General features: G+C 43.6%; 1 protein-coding gene across 2 annotated transcripts in view; it reads right to left on the reverse strand.

Moving 5' to 3' along the window:
* The window catches only part of LOC137653414 (ubiquitin carboxyl-terminal hydrolase 31-like), a 159,989-nt gene that overhangs the window by 25,536 nt on the left and 108,510 nt on the right, over positions 1 to 25,943 (reverse strand). For both annotated transcript variants that reach the window (XM_068386779.1, XM_068386780.1), the window contains 3 exons: positions 13,952 to 14,096; positions 12,623 to 12,743; positions 4,739 to 4,917 (listed from right to left, as the gene is read on the reverse strand). In XM_068386779.1, coding sequence (XP_068242880.1) covers positions 4,739 to 4,917; positions 12,623 to 12,743; positions 13,952 to 14,096 — 445 coding nt within the window. The remainder of the gene's footprint in view (positions 1 to 4,738; positions 4,918 to 12,622; positions 12,744 to 13,951; positions 14,097 to 25,943) is intronic.

Raw genomic sequence — 25,943 nt, forward strand, 5'->3', positions numbered from 1 at the left:
TGTTTTACGTACGTAAATGTAAATTTTAAACAAAAAAAATATGATAGGTTACAACATGTAGACTTTTAAAACCTTCCCTTTAACTTAATGCATACAGTACGTACAGTACTAAACTATAAAACAGGTTAAAGTAAAAAATAAAGATTGTTACTGTACTCACCACGAAAGAAGTTCCAGAAAAACTTGAATGACGATGGCGATGAATTTGCTGCACAGTAGAAATGATGATGATGAAGCTGATGATGTGTTCTACTGTGCAGTCAATGATAGTATTTTACGTCTCTTCAGACGGAGGTGTCTTTTCCTGGGACACCTCTTCAACTTCTTCAATTTCTTCCGAAGGCGTACTAGCAGGAGGAACTGGCTCTTTTTTGCGAGGCTGAAAAAACATTGTGATCGGAAGTTGTTGCCGCTGCTTCTTTTTTCGATCCAAGAGCATCCTGTAGGGAGTCGTGATGTCATCGACCTTGTTGCAGAATTGCATCGAGCGAACCATATCCTCGTCCCACTCTTGCAACATTTCTTTCGCCTCCTTCATATGGTTGCAGAACTTGGCGAGCCGTTCTAATGTTAAGCCCGTTTCTTCTACATTTTCTTGGGTCTCTTCCTGGGTACCCTCACTCTCTTCCTCACTTGCCGATTTCGTCAGGTCTTCGAGGTCTGCGTCAGTTAGGGGCTGGGAATGGCAGTCCAACAACTCGTCGACGTCTTCAGTCGTCATGTCGCCAAACCCGTCACCCCCAATTATGGCAGCCAACTGCACAGATTTCCGTATTGCAGAGTGTTGGATTTCCGACGGAGTAAATCCCTTGTCGTCGTAAACAATATCGGGCCACAGCTTCTTCCAGCTCGCATTTACGGTTGCAGGTTTCATCTCTTGAAGTGCCTTTTGAATATTCTGCAGGCACGTGGCTATGGTGTACTGCCGCCAGTACGCCTTCAAGTTGAAGTCTTCATCCTCGTCATCTTGGGCAGCATCCACACACGCAACGAGGTCCGCCAAGGTATTCTTCGTGTAGAGGGCCTTGAACGCCCTGATAACCCCCTGGTCCATTGGTTGAATTAATGACGTGGTGTTGGGTGGCAGGAACTCAACCTGAACGCCCTCACGCGACAGGTCAGTTGCGTGTCCACCAGCGTTATCCATAAGGAGAAGGATCTTGAATGGCAAGCCCTTCTCTAAGAGATATTCATGGACTTGCGGGATGAAACACTGGTGGAACCAGTTGGAGGTCAGCATCTTCGTAATCCATGCTTTTTGATTATGCATCCAGTACACGGGAAGGAGATTCTTATTTTTGTTTTTCAAAGCGCGAGGATTTTTCGACTTATAAATAAGCCCCGGCTTTAACAAAAATCCAGCAGCATTGCCACACATCACGAGGGTAACGCGATCCTTGAATGCCTTAAAGCCAGAGGCTTTGGCTTCCTCTTTGAACAGGAAAGTTCGCGACGGCATTCTCTTCCAAAACAAGCCGGTTTCATCCATATTAAAGACTTGTTCCGGCTTGTATCCACCTTCAGCGATAATGTTCTTGAAAGTCTGGTTCACGTAAGTTTCAGCAGCGGCAGTGTCAGCGGAAGCAGACTCCCCATGCAGGGAAACGCTTTTCAGGGCGAAGCGTTTCTGAAACTTCGCGAACCATCCTTTGCTGGCGGAAAAACGTTGTTTCTGACGCTGGGAATCAGTGGAGGTCCCTGGTTGAGGATCATCTACATCATCATCTTCTTCAGCATGGTCGCCATCGTCGTCATGAGGTTCCTTTGCCGCAAAATTCTCATACAAGCTCAAAGCCTTTGTTCGGATGGTGTTCGTATCCAACGCTATGTTCTTCTTCCGACAGTCGGCAATCCACACAGCTAAAGCACCTTCCATGCGTACGATCGTTTTATTACGCGTTGTAACGACTCGCTTCGCTGATCTGCTAAAGGTGATTGCAGCAGTCTTTCTAATGTTCGCCTCGTCCTTCCTGATGTAGCGAACGGTGGATTCGTTGATGCCAAAATGGCGGCCGGCGGCCGCGTAACTTCTACCATCTTTTAACATGTCGAGAAGCGTAACCTTCTCAGCTATCGTCATCATTCTTCGGTGGCGTTTAGGCTCACTACCAGCCTTACTAGAAGCAGAACGCTTGGGAGCCATTGTAACAGAAAGTTCAACAAAAAGTTCAACTTAAAACAGTCGCACACAGCACAGATTAAACTTCACAAACTTAAGAACGTCTACTCAGCAATACGCGGAAAGAGAAAGTGAACGATGCAGACCCGCGAGAACTGTGATGCTGGAAGTTGAAGATGCGGGCAAAACACCAATCACAGGCTAGATAACAAAACTTGAGTTTTGATTCGTCATCTGTCAGCGCTTGAACCAATCACAACCCGTCTTACAGTACATGGTGCGTTGGTTACTCATAGAAGATGCCCCGCGCATACTGAACGTACGTAGATTAAGTACAAGGGTACCGTAATAATAATAAATAATGATAATAATACTGTACAGTACAGTAATAATAATAATAATAATGATTAATAATAATAACAATAATAATTTTATTAACAACAACAACAATACTGTAATAATAATAATAACAATAATAATAAAAATTTACGTACGTACGCTATTTTACGCCTCTCTCTCTCTCTCTCTCTCTCTCTCTCTCTCTCTCTCTCTCTCTCTCTCTCTCTCTCTCTCTCGTACGCTTACAGTACTTATTCGAAATGTGATTTTTGCAACAAAGAATATTATTGGATGCAGTACTGTACTACGTACGTATACATACAAAAGATTCATGGAAAAGAAGCACATCCATTACAGTACACACCATTCTAATATGGTATGACTGCATCTGATTTGCGTTTCATGTTCGATTTAATTTTACTACGTACTGAATTATCGTATGATCACATTCTCTTTTCGTGTTTTATTTCTTTCTGTGCTGAATTATATATCATATGTAATGCAATGAACAATCAGTAAGAGCAGATATTACTAATTACAGTATTAATGGAATTACAGGTAACAAAATATCGTATTTGGTTATCTTCAGATTTCGCGGTATTTTCGAATTTTCCGGAAAATCCGCGATATGTATATATATATGGGTTATGGGAAAACCCCGCGAAGTGGTGAATCCGCGATTGTCGAACCGCGAAGTAGCGAGGGTTCACTGTATACTTTATTGTTTTCTTTTATACAACAGATAACTTTTGGTTTCAGCAATGAAGTGATATAGATCCATGCTTAATTCTATACTGAAGCAATTTGGATTAGATCTATACAGGTATAAAAGCAGTGTTTTCAGATCATTCAGTATTGAAAGGCCTCCAGTAGTAAGGTAAATTTTTCTAGAATTTGGATATGGTTTTGCAGTGCAGTATTTAACAAGGGTCAGATTTGAACCAATGGAAAACCTATCTCTTAAGGATATCATGACCAAAACAGTTTTTTTTTTTTTTACTTTCGCATGTTAAACACATGCATTGTTGGTCAACATAGGTTTTGGGGAACAGAATCTTGATATTGTCTCTTTTACCTTCCATCAGACCCAAACAACATTTTAAAACAAAGAGTTTGCTTCAATTCTTTAACATCCCTTCGCTAAAACGGGATGAAGACAGTTAAATAGAAAATACTTTTTTTTTGTCAAGTAAGAGCCATGTAGTTGTATTTGGACAAAATGAAAGATAGTAGTAGTAGTAGTAGTGTACCTAATCTGCTCTGTGGGCTGAGGGTCCCTATTCAAACGTTAACCAACACTTCTAAAGTTCAGAAGGAATTAGACCAAAAGTTATGAAATGCTTGAAAGTGAAAGTACAGTACACGATATTAGGAGTATAGATATTTCCTTGAACTTTTTTAAAAAGTCTTTCTTTTTAAAGGTTAAGCAACAGCTCAAAAGTGTACCAATTTGGTTTTTGCCAAACATTATCTTAAAGATGCATCGTTTGGGTCACATGCTGGCATTTAGAGAATCTATACAGTACGGTCACATTTAAAACTGTAGTTTAAACAGTTTGCCAAAGTAATCTAGACCAGTAATCCAGCCCAGGTTACTAATCCTTAACCTCATTACATTACCTGTACTTAAATTTATCCCTCTCTTTCCTTGAATTCCACCCCACCTCCAACAGTCATGGGAGTCAGCAATATGAACATCAGGGGAGATTCATAGAAATACGGTATTTTAATAATAACGTTTCTTATTTCTATATTCTGACAAGGCAATCTTTGGCTTCTTACCTCTTACCAGTAGAAGGTTCCATTCCTTTGTTAAGGGCATGTACTTATAGAAGTGAAAGAAATTTTCTGAGTTTCTAAATTTTTAGGTTAAGTGTCAATTAAACCAGGGTTTCTGGAGAAGAAGCAGTATGAACATTATGTATAGATAGAAATATGAAATTTTATTACTAAAATTCCAATTTAATCTGTTTATTAAAGGACAATGCTTATAGCATACCTAGAGCAGCAAACTGTGAATAGTACCTACAGGTTAGTTGCTGCATCTCTTCAGGCCCCAGTATTCTAGTCACCTAATTCTGTCATTACTCTTGATCTGTCTCGTTTTGAATATATACAAAGCTATATTTCCTAGATTTCTACCATAATAATCAAAATGAAGTAAGCAGTACCATCATGAAAGTACAGTAATTGATCTATCCATCTCTTTTAGATTATATGCATTAATAACTAGGTGGCAAAATGATACCAACAAAAATAAGATCTGACTTTTTTCTTTACTTTTCTTTGGTTTCTGAAGTCCATTGCAGAATGAGCTTGACGTGTGGAGGGCCCGCGGTGGGTTCACACAGGGCTAGGGCTTGTTCAACGCTTTCATGGAAAAGAGGGACATCCAAAGCCGGGTCAAGCCCAACCACACAACTCCCTCCATCATCAACTCCAATCAAGAATAGGCCACTCTGAAAGTCGGAGAATCATAATTAATAAATTAAAAAAAAAATAATGGAACACAAATGTTACACTATAAAGTACATAAAATATATGAGTTCATATGATCTAAAGACAGATATCCTTCTTTCCTCTTTAAAATTAAACTAACCCCTCAACATACACAATCCCATACAAGTTTAAGATACGTCTTAAATAACTGAGTTTAAAAAAATAAATTATTAAAAAGCACCTTTCCATCCAAAACTAACTAAAGAATCGTGAATTTTAGAATCATAAAGCTACAAAACATCAGTGATACTAACTCAAGAAAAAAATACATACTGTAGTTATAAAAGAAACTAACACTTTTAATAATATGATAATTTCTTGAACATTGATTCAATGTAAACTGACTGTAAAGTCAATGATTAGTATTCTATTCATTTTAAAGTCTCTAGGTTGGTACACATACATCCTTTTGTGTACAAGATTCAGGTTCAAAACCACAAAACTTTACAGAAGATATTGAAATTAATATTGAATAACACCAAACATTATTATTACTACTCATTATTATGAATCACTATTAGAGGTTAAAATTACTACATACAAAGAAAACATGATCCACCCTATAAAACATATTGTGCTCTGTTTCAAGTAACTACTGTGCTGTATTACCTACCATCTTTCTTTTTTAGAAGTGGCAAAATTGTAGTAAGGAGTCCCCAAATCCCTACATCTGAATGAGATGTATTTCAGAGGGGTTCTTAAGAAGAGAAGTTCTCAAATCCTACAAGATAAACCCAGGCACATCCAGCTCATAAACCACCCATACTCATCATTGTATTCAATCAGTTGATCATACTAATGCCAATGATATAGCCTAAATGTACATTATGAATAGCCATGGCTATTTCTAATAATAAAATACTTTCAAAATAAGTTTTATACAGTAGTATTAACTTAAGTTGCCTTAAAGCAACATAAACTTTGAGTTTAAAATGTTATTTTTATTAATAAAATAAATTTTTGAATATACTTACCCGGTGATCATATAGCTGCAACTCTGTTGCTCGACAGAAAAACCTACGGTCAAAATACGCCAGCGATCGCTATGCAGGTGGGGGTGTACATCAACAGCGCCATCTGTCGAGCAGGTACTTAGTACTCCAAGTAAACAAAGAACCAATTTTCTCCTCGGTCCACTGGGTCTCTATTGGGGAGGAAGGGAGGGTCCTTTAATATATGATCACCGGGTAAGTATATTCAAAAATTTATTTTATTAATAAAAATAACATTTTTCAATATTAAACTTAGCCGGTGATCATATAGCTGATTCACACCCAGGGGGGTGGGTAGAGACCAGCATTACATGTTTACATTATTATGAGCTAAGTATTTTGTATTTCATTTTAGCAGTTATTCAAAATAACAAACATAAAATAAATAAGTACCTGGTAAGGAAGTCGACTTGAACAAATACTCTGCCTTTTTAAGTACGTCTTCCTTACGGAGCCTCGCGATCCTCTTAGGATGCTGAGCGACCCCTAGGATCTGAAGTATCAAGGGTTGCAACCCATACAACAGGACCTCATCAAAACCTCTAATCTAGGCGCTTCTCAAGAAATGACTTTGACCACCCGCCAAATCAAGTAGGATGCGAAAGGCTTCTTAGCCTTCCGGACAACCCAAAAACAATAATAAAACATTTCAAGAGAAAGATTAAAAAGGTTATGGAATTAGGGAATTGTAGTGGTTGAGCCCTCACCCACTACTGCACTCGTTGCTACGAATGGTCCCAGAGTGTAGCAGTTCTCGTAAAGAGACTGGACATTCTTAAGATAAAAAGACGCGAACACTGATTTGCTTTCCAATAGGTTGCGTCGATTATACTTTGCAGAGATCTATTTTATTTAAAGGCCACGGAAGTTGCGACAGCTCTAACTTCGTGTGTCCTTACCTTCAGCAAAGCTTGGTCTTCCTCATTCAGACGGGAATGAGCTTCTCGTATTAACAGTCTGAAAAAATAGGGTAAAGCATTCTTTGATATAGGCAAAGATGGATTCTTAACTGAACACCATAAAGCTTCAGACGGGCCTCGTAAAGGTTTTTAAATAGAACTTAAGGGCTCTTACAGGACATAAGACTCTTTCTAGTTCATATCCAACCATACAATAAGTTTGGAATATCGAACGATATTGGTCAAGGCCGAGAAGGCAGCTCGTGTTTGGCTAGAAAACCAAGTTGTAGAACATGTAGCCGTTTCGGATGAGAATCCGATGTTCTTGCTGAAGGCATGAATCTCACTGACTCTTTTAGCTGTGGCTAAGCATATCAGGAAAAGAGTCTTAAAGGTGAGATCTTTCAGGGAGGCTGATTGTAGCGGTTCGAACCTGTCTGACATAAGGAATCTTAGTACCACGTCTAAATTCCAACCAGGTGTAACCAAACGACGCTCCTTCGAGGTCTCAAAAGACTTAAGGAGGTCCTGTAGATCTTTATTGTTGGAAAGATCTAAGCCTCTGTGACGGAAGACTGATGCCAACATGCTTCTGTAACCCTTGACAGTGGGAGCTGAAAGAGATCGTTCTTTCCTCAGATATAAGAGAAAGTCAGCTATTTGAGTTACAGAGGTACTGGTCGAGGATACGGATACTGACTTGCACCAGTTTCGGAAGATATCCCACTTTGATTGGTAGACTCTATGGGTGGATGTTCTCCTTGCTCTAGCAATCGCTCTGGTTGCCTCCTTCGAAAAGCCTCTAGCTCTCGAGAGTCTTTCGATAGTCTGAAGGCAGTCAGACGAAGAGCGTGGAGGCCTTGGTGTACCTTCTTTAGTGTGGCTGACGTAGAAGGTCCACCCTTAGGGGAAGTGTTCTGGGAACGTCTACTAGCCATCGAAGTACCTCGGTGAGCCATTCTCTCGCGGGCCAGAGGGAAGCAACTAGCGTCAACCTTGTCCCTTCGTGAGAGGCGAACTTCTGCAGTACCTTGTTGACAATCTTGAACGGAGGGAATGCATATAGATCTAGATGTGACCAATCTAGTAGAAAGGCATCTATATGAACTGCTGCTGGGTCCGGGATTGGTGAGCAAAATATTGGGAGCCTCTTGGTCATCGAGGTTGCGAAGAGATCTATGGTTGGCTGGCCCCAGGTGGCCCAAAGTCTCTTGCATACATCCTTGTGGAGGGTCCATTCTGTTGGAATTATTTGTCCCTTCCGACTGAGACAATCTGCCATGACATTCAAGTTGCCTTGGATGAACCTCGTTACTAGTGAAATGTCTAGACCTTTTGACCAGGTGAGGAGGTCCCTTGCGATCTCGTACAATGTCAGAGAGTAGGTCCCTCCTTGCTTGGAGATGTACGCCAAAGCCGTGGTGTTGTTCGAGTTCACCTCCAGCACTTTGCCTTGAAGGAGAGACCTGAAGCTTTCCAGGTCAGACGTACTGCCAGTAGCTCCTTGCAGTTGAAATGCATTGTCCTTTGACTCGAGTTCCATAATCCCGAGCATTCCCTACCGTCTAATGTCGCACCCCAGCCTACGTCCGATGCGTCCGAGAAGAGAACGTGGTTGGGAGTCTGAACAGTCAGGGGAAGACCCTCTCTAAGGTTGATATAGTCCTTTCACCAAGTCAGACAAGACTTTATCTTTCCGGAAACCGGGATCGAGACCGCTTCTAGCGTCTTGTCCTTTTTCCAGTGAAAAGCTAGATGGTATAGAAGAGGACGGAGGTGTAGTCTTCCTAGTGACACAAATTGATCCACGGATGACAGTGTCCCTACCAGACTCATCCACAGCCTGACTGGGCAGCGTTCCTTCTTCAGCATCTTCTGGATGGATAGCAGGGCTGGGGGTTGATCGTCTTGTTCAGCAACGTCCTCATCAGAGGGTTCCTCATCCGAAACTGATGAGGAAACGGCAACGGAGTGGGCAACGTCTGACTCGCTGAATCCGGTCGCACTGGTGGATGCGTGACGGAGCCGGACGCAATATCATGGCACTGCTGCACAGTCTGTGAACTGTCAACAACCATGGGTGCGCGAGGAAGTACAGCGTCAACCCGAAACTGTCTAGACTGTCTGGGTTGTGCAGTCAACACCCTACCGGGTTGCTGAGGTTGACGCACTGCGTCACAACAAGTCACCTCTGCTGGTTGTTGAACGTCTTCCTAGTGACACACTGAACGTCAACAACCACCTCCGAGCGTCGCTTAACGTCAACGTGCGACTGGCAACCCACACTGGGTCGCATCGGTGGAGGAACCACCTCAACTGGCAGACGCGAGTAGGATACCTCAGCGTCAACAGGGCGCACAACCAACCGGTTGGAAGGTTGTTGGCCAGAAGGTTCTTCTCCGCATCTAAGTCCTCTATCAAGGACACAAGCTTGGACTGCATGTCTTGCAGCAAAGCCCATTAGGGTCTACGGGAGCAGGTGTGGCAACAGACGGGGTTAGCGACTGAGGCGGAACCATTTACCATCCCTGGAAGCCTTGTTATGTGTGACATAATAGTACAGCAAAACTTCAAAGGCTCGACAAAAGTTGAGAAGTTGACCTGTAAACAACTTGGAGCGTCTCCTGGCTAGGCGCCAGGGCGAGGCTACCAGAATTGAGAAGTCTATCTGGGCAGAGGCATGAACTCCCAAGCCGAGAACTTCTCTCGTGTCCTATCAGACTCTCGCTCTATAAGCCAGTTTAAAAGAAGGGAAATCAAAGGCTGTATCCCTAAAACTCCTTCTGGTGCAAAAACCAGTCGCCTAGCCAACGTAACGCTCTCTAGGAGAGCGAGAGAGCACTAGCTTAACAACAACGGCTTCGAAGTAGCTAGGCATAGTGTAAGTTCTGACGTTTAGGCGAACGAGGAGCAGCAGTTACAAGATCCGGACGAAGATCCTTAAAAAATCATCATGATTTAATTAAAGTCCATAGGAGGCTAAGCAGCCTAAGGCTCCTCTCCAAATGACAGAGTCCTCAAAGGAATATCAGTAGGAGGGAGAACAGCACTTTCTCATCTACAGGAACCTTGTCCGATAAAAGCTAGGTTATCTCAGCGAGTCTCTCACTGGTGCATTAGTAGCAGACCAGAAGGGAACGTCATGTAACTGCTTGACAGTCTGTGAACTGTCAACAACTGAACTGTCAACCACAACAGGTGCGTGAGGACATACAGCACTGGTGCATTAGTAGCAGACCAGGAGGCAACGTCATGTAACTGCTTGACAGTCTGTGAACTGTCAACAACTGAACTGTCAACCACAACAGGTGCGTGAGGACATACAGTGTTCACTCGAGACTGCTTTGACTGTCTATACTGAGCAGTCAAAACAACTCTAGAATGCGGAGGTTGACGCACAGCGTCAAAACAAAGCAACTTAACTCCACCCTCCTGTTGTTGTGGTAACTCGCAAACGTCAACGGAGGGTAGCGTGCGTCTGTGAACGTCAACGTGCGGCTGGCAGGGTACACTGCGCATGGGTGGTGGAACTCTCACAGGCGGAGTGCGGGAGCAGGTAGCCTCAGCGTCTACTGTACTCACAACAGTGGTTGGTTGTAGGCTAACGGGTGCAGCGTCAACCTTCTCCGCACGATACTCCTGCATAAAAGATGCTAACTGTGTCTGCATAGACTGTAGCAAAGACCACTTAGGGTCTACAGCAGCAGGTGCGGCAACAGACGGTGTTACTGCCTGTTGCGGTACCACTTTGCCTCTCTTAGGAGGTGTGCAGTCATCGGAAGACTGCAGCGAGTCCGAACTGACCCAGTGGCTACAACTGGGCCGTTGGACTTGCGCGGAAGGGACCGACTTGCGCTTAATAAGCTGCGAGACCTTGGTCCATGGTTTCTTACGAGAAACCTCTTCCGCAGACGAGAAGTAAATGGGCTCTCTCGTCTTTGTGTGGGTGGGGCGATCTTGGGTAGATACGCCCGAAACCACGGAGGGAAACGTCTGTTCGTTGATCAAGGCCTGACGAACCCATAAGTCGTTCGACATTACTTCTCCCCTGGGCTTGGGAGCTTGCAAGAGGTCCCGGACTAGGTGAACGACAGGCACGAACAGACGAACCCTCGGACGCAACACTGTAACACTTTGCGCATATCACTTTATCACTTCGATTTTCTGTTTTGCACTTATTTCACTGAAATCGAAACTTTTACTGATTTCTACCTGAAACACGCAATTCTACCCTTCATTAAAAGGTAGTAATTGCGAAAACAGTTGTATAATGCAGCTCATTAATACTAGCAAAAACAGAAAACATATATAAAGATAAAGAATTCAGTGGCTGGGAAAGAGACTAAACACTAGTTCAAATAAACTACGTTTACAATCTCTCACCGCACATAGCCTGGGGACAAGAATAAAACCCTAGAAACGTTTTACCTTCTTCCCCGTACAGCGACTAGGGAGGAGAGTAACACGAGAACAACGTTACCCGCTGAACGGAACGTTTTTTCTCCTCTCTCTCCCTCCGTCTCTATCTCTCTCTCTCTTTCTCTCTTGATTTCGCACCTGAGAGAAGAGCCCAATAATATATCGTCAAAAAAAACATGTTATTTGGCTAAAGGAAAAAACTGAAAGGTTTTCCAAATAAAAAGTTCCTTTAATTTAGAATTTAAACCATTTAAGCTAAGAAAGAATGAACGAAACGTCAGAATTGATTTACTCTTACTGCAAAGTGAAACCGTGATACACTCTCTCTCTATCGTAACGATAGAGCGCATGTTGAACGTCCTGAACGTCAACAACTGCGTAGACTAAAAAACTAAACGTTAGTTCATCTTTGAAAACAGTACGTAACGTTCATCTTTGAAAACAGTACGAAGACTATCAAAGAAATTCTTTCATAAAACATTAAATTTAATAAGTTTTAAATTCTTTAAAGGCTAAATACGATATAACGGGCTCAACGTTGATTAACTTCGGTTCCAAGTTAGGACCGCCTACTATCAGGAAACGTCGCATATAAACAAAACATAAAAATTATTTTTATATGTTTATAATAAATGGAAAGTTAATCGAAGAGGCCTAATAAAGGCGGAGAGACATAAAATATATAGATCTATAACGTGTTAAGCAAAATTACTAAAAACCTAAACACACTTCCGTCTAAGGGAAGGGTCGGCCATTTAAAAATGAAAGAGAGTCCATACTCTCTTTGTCACCATAATTAAATCTATCCAAAACGAGTTCAAGTTTTGAGATGAAGATAAAACCCCTGCATAGCGAAAGCTCAAAACTAGAATAGTGTACTTCACCAAATAGTTGTGAAAACAAATCCAGTTAGTAACAGCGTATTAGTAGGTCTTGTCAGTAGCCCGACAGAGAGAAAATTGGTTCTTTGTTTACTTGGAGTACTAAGTACCTGCTCGACAGATGGCGCTGTTGATGTACACCCCCACCTGCATAGCGATCGCTGGCGTATTTTGACCGTAGGTTTTTCTGTCGAGCAACAGAGTTGCAGCTATATGATCACCGGCTAAGTTTAATATTGAAAAATCTCTGTGATATATTAATCCTTGGCATCTAGATGTAAACTAATTTAGTGGTTTGCCTGTTTTATATTGTAACTACCATAATCACAAACGAATAATACAACAATTTAATTTATTATCAATAAATAATGTTCTATTTACACTGAAATCCATTTAGTTACAAATAACTGTACAGACTACAAGACTAAATGATAACAGCAAAACAGAATGGTTGACATGCAGCATGGTTCTTACCTCCTGTTCAGATGTTAATGTGTCAGTTGTGACCATGGTGGTCATTTCTTTGAGCAGCAATTTTTGCAGATCTACGTAACTAACATCCCGCACTACTTGGCTTTGATATACACTACCAAACCTATTGAAACATGAAAGGACCAGTCAATGTGTAGGCAAAGATAAAGAGCCATTTAGAAATAATTGCAAATATGAATAGAAATATATATTTCCTATCCTGAAAACAAAGAAAACTAAGGATAAAAATAACTAAAATGATACATGTACTTTGAAAACCTCTTTCAAGGTTCAAAATTTTAATAAATTTACATATAAATAGGGCAAAAGAAGAGAAATGAAAGTATTAAAGCTTGTACAAATGAAAAACACAGAATATGACTGAGGTGGAAATGGTGAAATGGAGGGGGGACTAAAGGTAAATAGTAAAGGTAATGAAGAAAATATAGAGTAATGGAAACAATCTCAACGCATCATACTAGCTCAGCAAAAAAATTACAAGAAGTGGAAGAGATAGAGAAGTAAATTATTCAAATCATAACCATGAAGGTATCAAAATTGAAAATAAGGGGGGTAATGGAGTGACAGACATAATATTTTAGAGACCTAATGACAAAGTTTTAACTTAAGAAATGGAGGAGTTGTGGAAATGTTTGAAAGAGAGGAGAGGAAGTACAGTAATATCAATACAAGTAAAACAAATCTTGATGTGACTGGAATAGAAACAAAATAAATGGAAATGTTAAGAAAGTAGCTACACGGATATTGAGAGAAAGGCGTTTGAGAGAACAACATATGTTGCAAAGGATGCTTATGATAGAAAAATGTACATGAAGAAAGAATTTTGTTAGCCAATATATGCAAGATACTAAAATAGGAGAAAGGGTTAGATGAGGCCTTAAAAGAGAATAAAAATATTTACATAATTTGGTAAACTTGTCCTGTGAAAGAGAGTACTAGTGAAATAAACTATCCCACTAGTAAAGAGCATAAGGATAAAACAGGTACAATATGGCCCACACTACTCTGTACAGTGGAAACATGATTGTTGATGAGGAAAATAGCAGGAAATTATTTTGAAAAGTGACAATAAAATGCAAAAATTATTAACTCAGTGGAGTGAGTAGACCATGTAACATTCAAGAGGACACCAATGTGTAAATATCTTAAAAAGAATGAGACATTTCGGAAATATAGGAAGATTGGGGAACAATGACTCGGTAAAATGTAGAGAAAAAATCAATGAGTTGAGAATTCAAATGTAAGAAGAGACAGATGTTAAAGTTACTGATGATGATAATGAGGTATTCAAGTCACATTAACGACCTTTACCTTATGTTGTCTGGATCTGCGAGTACCACATTGACCCATGTGATTAGGATAAAGGCACCACTCTCCTGTGTTGGTGGCTTGTGAGGAGGCAACTCGATAGCATACACGGGATCGCTATCGCTAATCACACTCACAACTGCACCATCTGTTGAATGAGACAAACATTGTGATCTTTCATTTATTACATACACATCTTCAAGGATACAACACATAATTAAGTACTTTTTAATATAACACTGAGTGCAGAGTTATTCACGAGCATAATTAACAATATAACAATTAAAAGAAAGGAAATAAAATCACAAGACATATCTATTTAAATAAATGAATTTATACAATGAAACTTGAATTTCCTAAGACCAATGAGAAATGTACTGTTTTTTTTTAAATATAAAATATTCTGCTCTACTGAGTAGTTTATTAAAGCTTAGAAATTCTAATTAACATTTTCTCATATGGAAAAATATTAAAAGTAATGAGGAAAAAAGAGAGGAATCATGAGTAATACCAAATTCAGGAATATGATGGCTGATTATCTTACTAAAGAATATGCTAAAGAATAAAGAAATAGTATAGCACAAAAAGCAAGTAAAAATTATTTCTTTTTAAAATCATTGCTAAATAAAAAAAAATAAGAAATAAGCAGAATATTCCAGTTAATTGGTATTTGTCCAATAGAACATATTCAAATCACTAAGATCCTAGAGTGAAATATATAAACTCCTCAGTTTCCTACCTCAAAAACATAAAATATGGGAAGAGGCACAGAGAAGTAATTTTTAAACCTTATTGCAAGTGTACAAAATTTTGTCATTCCTCACGTTAGTTCACCAAAAAGTTTATTCATATGAATGATTACATATTCTATGTAGGGTAATTATTACAACACATCATTTCATATGATATCCTGATACCAGTACACACTAACACAACCTTTTCCTAGTTCTGATATTAAGGTGGATTTACCATGTTAGCTGCTGCCCCATTTATCTCATATTTTGGAATGTGGTCTTACTTTAATAAATATCAAGAAAATTTAACAAGTGATGAAAATAGAATAAAAATAATTTTTTTTAACAAGACACTGTTTTTCTCATAATAAACTTTCTTTTTTTAATAAAAGGACTGAAAACTAAGGGCTTTATACTCATTGTTATAAGATTAACCTCATGCTCACTATTCAATGACATAATTTGATTCTACTTTCAACTTAAATAGTACACAAATGACCACAACAGTTTTAATTTAAAGTTGAAAGTTTGAGGAAACAAACAAGCCTTCATCTATATATAATACGATAGCATGTGAGTTATCTATTTTGTGCATCATGCTTTATAGAAAATGGAAATAATTTCATGGTATACTCTTACAAATTCACGCTTTAAAGAAAGCGGAAATAATTTCATGGTACACTCTTACAAATTCACATTAGATTTTGATTACTTAACCAACGCATATCTTAAATAGTTTTCCCAATTTTGTCTTTAGCACCTGACTATTTTTTTAAATATTAGACAAAAAAATTTAGTTCTATCAAATTCCATAACCTAGATTATAAATTTAATCTCGGGACATTTTATTCAAACATGTATAGGTTAGGAACGAGATAATTAGTATTGAAAATATCATTTCGTGTAATTTACACGGGTTCCGCTAGTGAATGATAAACGGATTTTGAGCGAAGCGAAAAATCTATTTTTGGGTGAGATAGCCATGTCGTCCTGATGGAAGGTTCCTATAAGTAGCTTCCTAAGGGATATTTGACTACAGTGATATTCCAAGAGAATTTACCTTTAGGTCTCCAGAATTCTAACTCCTGGCGCGAATATCCTTAAAATTTCTCCTAAGGATATCGCATAAATCAGGGGACGTATATCTTGATACGACATATAGCAATCTTCACCCCAAATAGCATTTTCGCTTCGAGGGGGAAAGTGGCAAAATTTGAAGGGGAGCCGATAACAAGGTTACCCTTCCTCCCTTACTACTACGAGTATCCAGATGGCGCTGTACGTCACCGCCACGCTTATTCCTTGTAGCGTTGAGCAAGGTGCTACAGATATAGTATTTTCGGGAGGGACCCTGCCAAGGCCTTTTCTATAGAAAAGGAGGGCGGATCCATCAGGACGACATGGCTATCTCACCCAAAAATCCCTGAGGTTTCTCCTTTTAAGAGCTGTCCTCCCCTGAAGTCTGAAGTTCTACGAAGATAGACCTTTAGAGACACTACTGGGCACAGCAAAACATCTTCCTTCAGAGGGCAGATTCTCCAGGGACCCCACCTTTTGGTAGGTAGCGCGTTCTTGGTGAGAAATGTTAGGTCAGGAAAAAGATTCAGTTCTCCCACTCATCTCTGGATAGGGCCACTATTTCACTAACTCTGGCCCCCGAGGCTAGAGCAAACAAGAATATAACTTTTTGGGTTAAGTCTTTCAGAGAGCAATCCTCATTATTCACTGTTGAAGCAAAGTGTAGGACCTTATCCAAGGACCATGAAATGGGCTTCGGAGGGGCTTTAGGCCTAAGTTTAGCGCAAGCCTTAGGGATCTTGTTAAAGATTTCGTTCAACAAGTCTACTTGGAAGGCGTATAGCAGAGGTCTAGTCAAGGCTGATTTACACGTGGTTATCGTATTGGCTGCCAAACCTTGTTTATGAAAGTGGATAAAGAAGGATAAACAGAAGTCCGTTGAGATTTCTTTTGGTCCTTTTGCCTTGACGAAAGCAACCCACTTCTTCCAAGATGACTCATATTGTCTTCTAGTAGACTTAGACTTATATTCTTCTAAGAAGTCTATACTGTCTCTCGAGATCCCAAACCTTTTCTTTACTGCTAAGGAGAGAAAATCATGAGATGAAGGTTTTGGGTTTTCTGTGATGAAGCGGAGACAGTCGATTTCTGTACTTGTTGAGTCAGTACTGGGTCCGGCAGAGGGATCACCCTCAGCTTCAGTTCCAGTACTAGAGGGAACCAATTGCTCTTTGGCCACTTGGGAGCCACTAGAGCTGCCATTCCCTGGAAGGATCTCAGCTTGTTGAGGACCTTTATTAAGAGATTGGTTGGAGGGAACAGGGAAATCCAGTTCCATCTGTTCCAGTCGAGGGACATGGCGTCCACCGCTTACACTAGAGGGTCCTCGTATGGGGCCACATAACGAGGTAGTTTCTTGTTGTCGTTCGTCGCGAAGAGGTTGATCTGCAGTTCTGGGACTTGACGTAAGATGGAGGAAAATGATCCTGCGTCTAGGGACCATTCTGACTCTATCGGCGTGAGCCTGGATAGAGCGTCCGCTGTCACATTGCGGAACCCTTGAAAGTAAACTGCTGATAAATGCCATCTCATCTTTTGCGCTAGGCGGAAGATGGCCAACATCACTTGGTTGATTTGGGGTGATCTCGAGCCTTGACGATTCAAACATCTCACTATCACCTCGCTGTCCAGGATCAGTCTTATGTGGACTGAATTGCGAGGGGATAGTTTCTTCAGCGTGAGAAATGTTATTTTCATTAGTAAAATAAATTTTTGATTATACTTACCCGATGATCATGTAGCTGTCAACTCCGTTGCCCGACAGAAATCTAAGGTCGGGATACGCCAGCGATCGCTATACAGGTGGGGGTGTACACAACAGCGCCATCTGTGAGCAGGTACTCAAGTACTTCTTGTCAACAAGAACTCAATTTTCTCCTCGGTCCACTGGTTCTCTATGGGGAGGAAGGGCGGGTCCTTAAATTCATGATCATCGGGTAAGTATATTCAAAAATTTATTTTACTAATGAAAATAACATTTTTCAATATTAATCTTAGCCGATGATCATGTAGCTGATTCACACCCAGGGTGGTGGGTGGAGACCAGCATACATGTTAACATTAGAAGCTAAGTATCCCGTATTTCATTTTATCAGTTATTCAAAATAACAAACATAAAATAAATAAGTACCTGGTAAGGAAGTCGACTTGAACTATTACTCTGCCTTTTATTAAGTACGTCTTCCTTACTGAGCCTAGCGGTCCTCTTAGGATGCTGAACGACTCCTAGGTGCCGAAGTATGAAGGGCTGCAACCCATACTAAAGGACCTCATCACAACCTCTAATCTAGGCGCTTCTCAAGAAAGAATTTGACCACCCGCCAAATCAACCAGGATGCGGAAGACTTCTTAGCCTTCCGTACAACCCAAAAACAACAATAAAAAGTATTTCAAGAGAAAGATTAAAAAAGGTTATGGGATTATGGGAATGTAGTGGCTGAGCCCTCACCTACTACTGCACTCGCTGCTACGAATGGTCCCAGGGTGTAGCAGTTCTCATAAAGAGACTGGACATCTTTGAGATAGAATGATGCGAACACTGACTTGCTTCTCCAATAGGTTGCATCCATAACACTCTGCAGAGAACGGTTCTGTTTGAAGGCCACTGAAGTAGCGACAGCTCTTACTTCATGCGTCCTTACCTTCAGCAAAGCAAGGTCTTCTTCCTTCAGATGAGAATGTGCCTCTCTAATCAGAAGCCTGATGTAGTAAGAAACTGCGTTCTTAGACATCGGTAGAGCAGGCTTCTTGATAGCACACCATAAAGCTTCTGATTGTCCTCGTAATGGCTTTGTCCGTCTTAAATAGTACTTAAGAGCTCTTACTGGGCAAAGTACTCTCTCTAGTTCGTTCCCCACCAAGTTGGACAGGCTTGGGATCTCGAACGACTTGGACCAAGGACGGGAAGGAAGCTCGTTTTTAGCCAAAAAACCGAGCTGCAAGGAACATGTAGCCGTTTCAGATGTAAAACCTATGTTCCTGCTGAAGGCGTGGATCTCACTGACTCTTTTAGCTGTTGCTAAGCAAACGAGGAAAAGAGTCTTTAATGTGAGATCCTTAAAAGAGGCTGATTGAAGCGGTTCGAATCTTGATGACATCAGGAACCTTAAAACCACGTCTAGGTTCCAGCCTGGAGTGGACAACCGACGTTCCTTTGAGGTCTCAAAAGACCTAAGAAGGTCCTGTAGATCTTTGTTGGTGGAAAGATCCAAGCCTCTGTGGCGGAAGACCGCTGCCAACATACTCCTGTAACCCTTGATCGTAGGAGCTGAGAGGGATCTTACATTCCTGAGATGTAACAGAAAGTCAGCAATCTGTGTTACAGAGGTACTGGTTGAGGAAACTGCATTCGCCTTGCACCAGCTTCGGAAGACTTCCCATTTTGACTGATAGACTCTGAGAGTGGATGTCCTCCTTGCTCTGGCAATCGCTCTGGCTGCCTCCTTCGAAAAGCCTCTAGCTCTTGAGAGTCTTTCGATAGTCTGAAGGCAGTCAGACGAAGAGCGTGGAGGCTTGGGTGTACCTTCTTTACGTGAGGCTGACGCAGAAGGTCCACTCTTAGAGGAAGAGTCCTGGGAACGTCCACTAGCCATTGCAGTACCTCGGTGAACCATTCTCTCGCAGGCCAGAGGGGAGCAACCAACGTCAACCGTGTCCCTTCGTGGGAAGCGAACTTCTGAAGTACCCTGTTGACAATCTTGAACGGAGGGAACGCATACAGGTCTAGATGGGACCAATCCAGCAGAAAGGCATCCACGTGAACTGCTGCTGGGTCTGGAATCGGAGAACAATACATCGGGAGCCTCTTGGTCATCGAGGTAGCGAATAGATCTATGGTGGGCTGACCCCACAGGGCCCATAGTCTGCTGCAAACATTCTTGTGAAGGGTCCACTCTGTGGGGATGACCTGACCCTTCCGGCTGAGGCGATCTGCCATGACATTCATATCGCCCTGAATGAACCTCGTTACCAGCGAAAGCTTTCGATCTCTTGACCAAATGAGGAGGTCCCTTGCGATCTCGAACAACTTGCTCGAATGAGTCCCTCCTTGCTTGGAGATGTAAGCCAAGGCTGTGGTGTTGTCGGAGTTCACCTCCACCACCTTGCTTAGCTGGAGAGACTTGAAGTTTATCAAGGCCAGATGAACTGCCAAAAGCTCCTTGCAATTGATGTGAAGTGTCCTTTGCTCCTGATTCCACGTGCCCGAGCATTCCTGTCCGTCCAGTGTCGCACCCCAGCCCGTGTCCGATGCGTCCGAGAAGAGACGGTGGTCGGGGGTCTGAACAGCCAATGGTAGACCTTCCTTGAGAAGAATGCTGTTCTTCCACCACGTCAGTGTAGACCTCATCTCTTCGGAAACAGGCACTGAGACCGCCTCTAGCGTCATGTCCTTTTCCCAGTGAGCAGCTAGATGATACTGAAGGGGGCGGAGGTGGAGTCTCCCTAACTCAATGAACTGGGCCAGCGATGAAAGTGTCCCTGTTAGACTCATCCACTGCCTGACTGAACATCGGTTCCTTCTTAGCATGCTCTGGATGCATTCTAGGGCTTGATTGATCCTTGGGGCCGACGGAAAAGCCCGAAAAGCTCGACTCTGAATCTCCATACCTAGATAGACAATGGTCTGGGATGGGACGAGTTGGGACTTCTCTATATTGACCAGGAGGCCCAATTCCTTGGTCAGATCCAAAGTCCATCTGAGATTCTCCAGACAGCGACGACTTGACGGAGCTCTTAAAAGCCAGTCGTCCAAATAGAGGGAGGCTCTGATGTCTGCCAAGTGAAGGAATTTGGCAATATTCCTCATCAGTCTGGTAAACACAAGAGGTGCCGTGCTTAGGCCAAAGCACAGGGCTTGGAATTGGTACACGACCTTTCCAAAGACGAACCTTAGGAAAGGTTGGGAGTCTGGATGGATGGGGACGTGAAAGTACGCGTCTTTCAGGTCTAACGAGACCATCCAGTCCTCCTTCCTGACCGCTGCTAGGACCGACTTCGTCGTCTCCATCGTGAACGTCTGCTTGGTGACAAAAGCATTGAGAGCACTGACGTCCAGCACCGGTCTCCAACCTCCTGTCTTCTTCGCTACCAGGAAGAGACGGTTGTAGAAGCCCGGGAATTGATGGTCCCGGACTATGACTACCGCTCCCTTTTGTAGCAAGAGCGACACCTCTTGTTGCAACGCTAGCCTCTTGTCCTTCTCCTTGTAGTTGGGAGAGAGGTTGATGGGAGATGTAGCTAGAGGGGGACTGCGGCAGAACGGAATTCTGTACCCCTCCTTTAGCCACTTCACAGACTGAGCGTCTGCACCTCTGCTCTCCCAAGCTCGCCAGAAGAACTTGAGCCTGGCTCCCACTGCTGTCTGGAGAGGAAGGCAGTCAGATCCTGCCTTTTGCGGACTTGGAACCCTTCTTGGATTTGCCACGGTAACTGTCGGCACGGGTACCTCCTCTGCTGGAGGTTCTGCCACGAAAGGGCGGGATGAACCTAGTAGCTGGTGTGTCTACTGCTGCAGGACGGAAAGGTCTAGGCACGGAAGGTAAAGCTTTAGTCTTACGTGCAGAAGAAGCCATCAGATCATGGGTTCCTTCTGGACCAGTGAGGCAGCCATCCCCTTGATTAGCTCCTCCGGAAACAGACATTTGGAGAGAGGAGCAAACAACAACTCCGACTTCTGGCAAGGAGTGATACCAGACGACAAGAAGGAGCAAAGATGTTCTCTCTTCTTAAGCACTCCTGACGTATAAGAAGCCGCAAGTTCACCAGACCCATCCCGAATGGCTTTGTCCATGCAAGACATGATCAGCATGGCAGAGTCCTTATCCGAAGGGGAAGTCTTCCTGCTTAACGCTCCCAAACACCAATCGAGGAAGTTGAAGATCTCAAAAGCACGAAAGACTCCCTTCAACAGATGATCCATGTCAGAAAAGGACCAGCAAATCTTCGATCGTCTCATAGCCAGCCTGCGGGGAGAGTCAACCAGACTTGAAAAGTCGCCCTGGGCAGAGGCAGGAACCCCCAAGCCGGGTTGCTCTCCCGTGGCATACCAGACGCTAGACTTGGAAGCAAGCTTGGTAGGGGGAAAGATGAAAGCAGTCTTTCCCAGTTGCTTCTTGGTCTGCAACCACTCTCCCATAACCCTCAAAGCTCTCTTGGAAGAGCGTGCGAGGACAAGCTTGGTGAAGGCAGGAGCAGCAGACTGCATGCCCAGAGCAAACTCGGAGGGAGGAGAGCGAGGGGTTGCAGACACAAACTGTTCTGGATACAAATCCCTGAACAAGGCAAGGACTTTACGAAAGTCTAAGGAGGGAGGTGTAGACTTGGGCTCTTCTACGTCTGAGTGAGGTTCATCCACATGTGCATCTTCGTCATCCGAAACTCCATCATCCGAAAGCTGAGTAGGAAGTGGCAAAGGCAGAGCAGACAGCTGAACGGCTGAATCCGGCAGCACGGGTGCATGCGTAGCTGCTGCGGATCCAACATCATGCCGCTGCTGGTCAGTCTGCGAGCTGGCAACAACAAAGGCAGAGTGCTGGTGCGTGGGAGGGACTGCCATGGGTTGCGGAGCATGCCGTATGGGATGCGGAGCATGCCGCATGGGTTGCGGAGCATGCCGCAAAGAGTCAGAACCCGGCAGCTCTACAGCACCTTCCCACTGCTGATGCGGTAGCTCACGCATGTCAACGGATGGTGCAGCAAGAACATGCGTCTGGCAGGGAGGACTGCGCATCGGTGGTGGAGCTCTCACAGGTGGAGTGTGGGAGCAGGCAACCGCAGTATCTGCTGAGCGCACAACCGCGGCAGGTTGTAGGCTAACGGGGGCAGTGTCAACCTTCTCAGCATGATACTCTTGCATGAACGCAGCAAGCTGAGACTGCATAGTCTGCAGCATGGACCACTTAGGGTCTACCGTGGTTGGAGCAGCAACAGACGGAGCAGTAGCCTGTTGTGGAACCACTCTACCTCTCTTGGGAGGTGTGCAGTCTTCGGAAGACTGCGGCGAGTCCGAACTGACCCAGTGGCTACACCTGGGCCGTTGGACTCGCTCGGAAGGGACCTTACGCTTAAGAGGTCGTGAGACCTTGGTCCATCGTTTCCTCCTGGAAACTTCTTCCACAGACGAGGGATGATAGGGCTCATTCGTCTGTATGTGGATGGGACGATCTCTAAGAGAAACGTCCGCAACCACTGAGGGTACATCCGTACGCTGATCAAGGCCTGCCGAACCCTTTGGTCCTTCGACATTGCTTCTCCCCTGGGCTTGGGAGCTTGCAAGAGGTCCCGGACTAGGAGGACGACTGGCACGAACAGATGTACCCTCATGCGCAACACTGACACTGACACTTTTCACTTCACTTGCACTAACACTTCCCACTGCACCTTTCGCTTTCAGCTCTTTGACATCTGCCAAAAGCTGATTACGGTCATTAGCCAATGACTCCACTCTGTCACCGAGAGCCTGAATGGCACGCATCATAACCGCCATGGATGGCTGAGCACTAGTAGCAGGGTCGGGAGTCACCACTACAGGGGAAGGAAAAGGTTGAGGGGCATGGGGAGAGGAAAAATCCACAGAGCGAGAAGAACTCCTCCTGATTCTATCCTTCTCTAGCCTACGTGCATTTTTAAGGAATTCGTTAAAATCGAATTCCGAAAGCCCAATGCATTCCTCACATCGATCTTCCAATTGACAGGATTTACCCCTACAATTGGAACAAACGGTGTGAGGATCTATGGAGGCCTTCGGAAGACGCCTAGTACAAGCCCTAACACTACACTGCCTGTACTTAGGGACTTGAGACTGGTCAGACATCTTGAATTGTAGAAATAGTCAAGGGGGGATTCCAAAATCTAGCAAAGTTCGTTAACAATTAATCCAAATTAATTCCAAAAGCTTGCTAAGCTAATGATAAAGCTTCCTGAATAGCGAAGGCTAAAATCTAGAGCGAATACATCACCAAATCGTGAGAAACAACTCCAGAATCAACAGCGTATCCAAATAGGTCTTGCCGGCGGCACGACAGAGGAAAAATTGAGTTCTTGTTGACAAGAAGTACTTGAGTACCTGCTCACAGATGGCGCTGTTGTGTACACCCCCACCTGTATAGCGATCGCTGGCGTATCCCGACCTTAGATTTCTGTCGGGCAACGGAGTTGACAGCTACATGATCATCGGGTAAGATTAATATTGAAAAAACTGCCATGGCTTCCAAAATGTTGATGTGGAAGGTCTTGAATAGAGACGACCAAGTCCCTTGGACTTTCCGTTGGTGGGAGTGACCTCCCCATCCTTCTTTTGATGCGTCCGTATGGATGATGACTGAAGGTAGAGGTGGTTGCAAGGGCATAGACATCTTTGGTTTTATGGCCTTCAACCATGGCTTGAGAAGTGATCGTAGTAGGGTCGGAATCGGTCTTCTTAGATCTCTTCGAGTGTTTGATGCGTATCTTCTCCAGACTCCTGATGCATCTTTCAGCTGTGCTCTTAGCACTGGGTCTGTCACTGATGCAAACTTTAGAGAACCCAGTACTCTCTCCTGTTGGCGTCTTGATATCCTGTCGGATTTCAGTAGTTTCTTGACAGATCCTGCTATCTCTCCCCTCTTCCCTGGGGGAATGGAGAGACGGTGTGACTTTAAGTTCCAATGTATTCCGAGCCATTGAAACTCTTGAACTGGAGATAATTGAGAATTCTTGACATTGATCTTGAATCCCAGATGTTCCAGGAACTGGATCACTTTCTTGGATGCTTGCATGCACTCCGTCCCGGCCGGATGCTGCCCACACCAGCCAGTCGTCCAGGTAGGCTACTACCTGGACACCTTCTGGGCGTAGTTGTTGAACGACTGCATCTGCAAGCTTTGTAAAAATCCTTGGGGCTATATTTAGTCCAAAGGGCATGGCTCTGAAGACGTATTTCTTCTTCTGTAGCCTGAATCCTAGGTAGGAGGAGAGGGGCGGTTGATTGCAAAATGCCAATAGGCATCTGACAGGTCTATCGAGACTTTGTACACCCCTTTTGGCAGCAGGGTCCTTATGCGTTGAAGGGTTAACATCCTGAACTTGTTGTTTTCTATGAACTTGTAGAGTGGCGACAAGTCCAGAATGACTCTGAGTTTGTCTGAGTCTTTCTTGGGAACACAAAACAGCCTTCCTTGGAATTTGATGGACTTTCCCCTCCTTATCACCTGTTTGCTCAAGAGTTCTCGGGTTTATTCTTCCAGGACAGGGGGTGGAGTGTTGGAAGAATTGAGGAAATGATGGTGGAGCTGTCCTCCAGCTCCATTCTAGTCCGTTCTTGATTAGGCTGTGGGCCCAAGGATCGAAGGTCCAGCGATCCTGAAATTGTTGGAGTCTTCCTCCTACCGGAAGCATCTCATTGCTTTGACTGTCCGGAGGACTTGCCTCCTTTACCGCGTCCTCCCTTACCCCCTCTTCCTCTTAGAGGGTATCTAGAGGAGCCACTTTTCGACCCTCTACCTTTAGGACGAAAGGTAGAGGTCTGCCTCTCATACGCAGTGTTAAATGCTGGTGACTGGGCCACTAGCTGCTGAGGTACCATCTGGTAAGTTGGTTGGGGTTGTGCCACCATCTGGGGCACCGCGGTCATGGGAACTGCGGGAAGTTGTTGCTGCTGTTTCTGCTGTTGTCTGACAGGGCGAGAGGGCAACCTGGGTCTTTTCGTCTTCCTCTTAGGTTGGGAACCCTCATCCGGGGAAGACTTCCTCTTCGCTGACATGCCCCACTTCTCGAGAAGATTTCTATTCTCCGTGGCGGCCTTGTCAACTACTTCTTTGACCACTTCGCTCGGGAAGAGGTCTTTTCCCCAGATATTGGAGGCTATCAGCTTCCTGGGTTCGTGTTTTACTGCAGCCGAAGCAAACACGAACTCCCTACAAGCGCGTCTGGCTCTAACGAAGCCATATAGGTCCTTGACCATCATAGCCAAATGTGATTTGGAAACAACCATATTCATGTCTGGAGGGACAGGGATGCGGCAAGTCTTTCCTTTGTCTCTTGCTCCCTGCGCAAGAGAAAGTCAGACAGCAGCAGTCTTGCCGCCTCCTCTCAACATAGGAGAAAAGAGTTCCAGTGCCGGCGCCATCCTAGGAGGCAGAAGAATGTCTATTCTTCAGCCTAGGGTCTGCGAGCACAGGACTAGTCTTATAGACTGCAGTGAGAAG

This window comes from Palaemon carinicauda, chromosome 14 (assembly GCF_036898095.1).
Source record: "Palaemon carinicauda isolate YSFRI2023 chromosome 14, ASM3689809v2, whole genome shotgun sequence".
Classification (NCBI taxonomy): domain Eukaryota; kingdom Metazoa; phylum Arthropoda; class Malacostraca; order Decapoda; family Palaemonidae; genus Palaemon; species Palaemon carinicauda.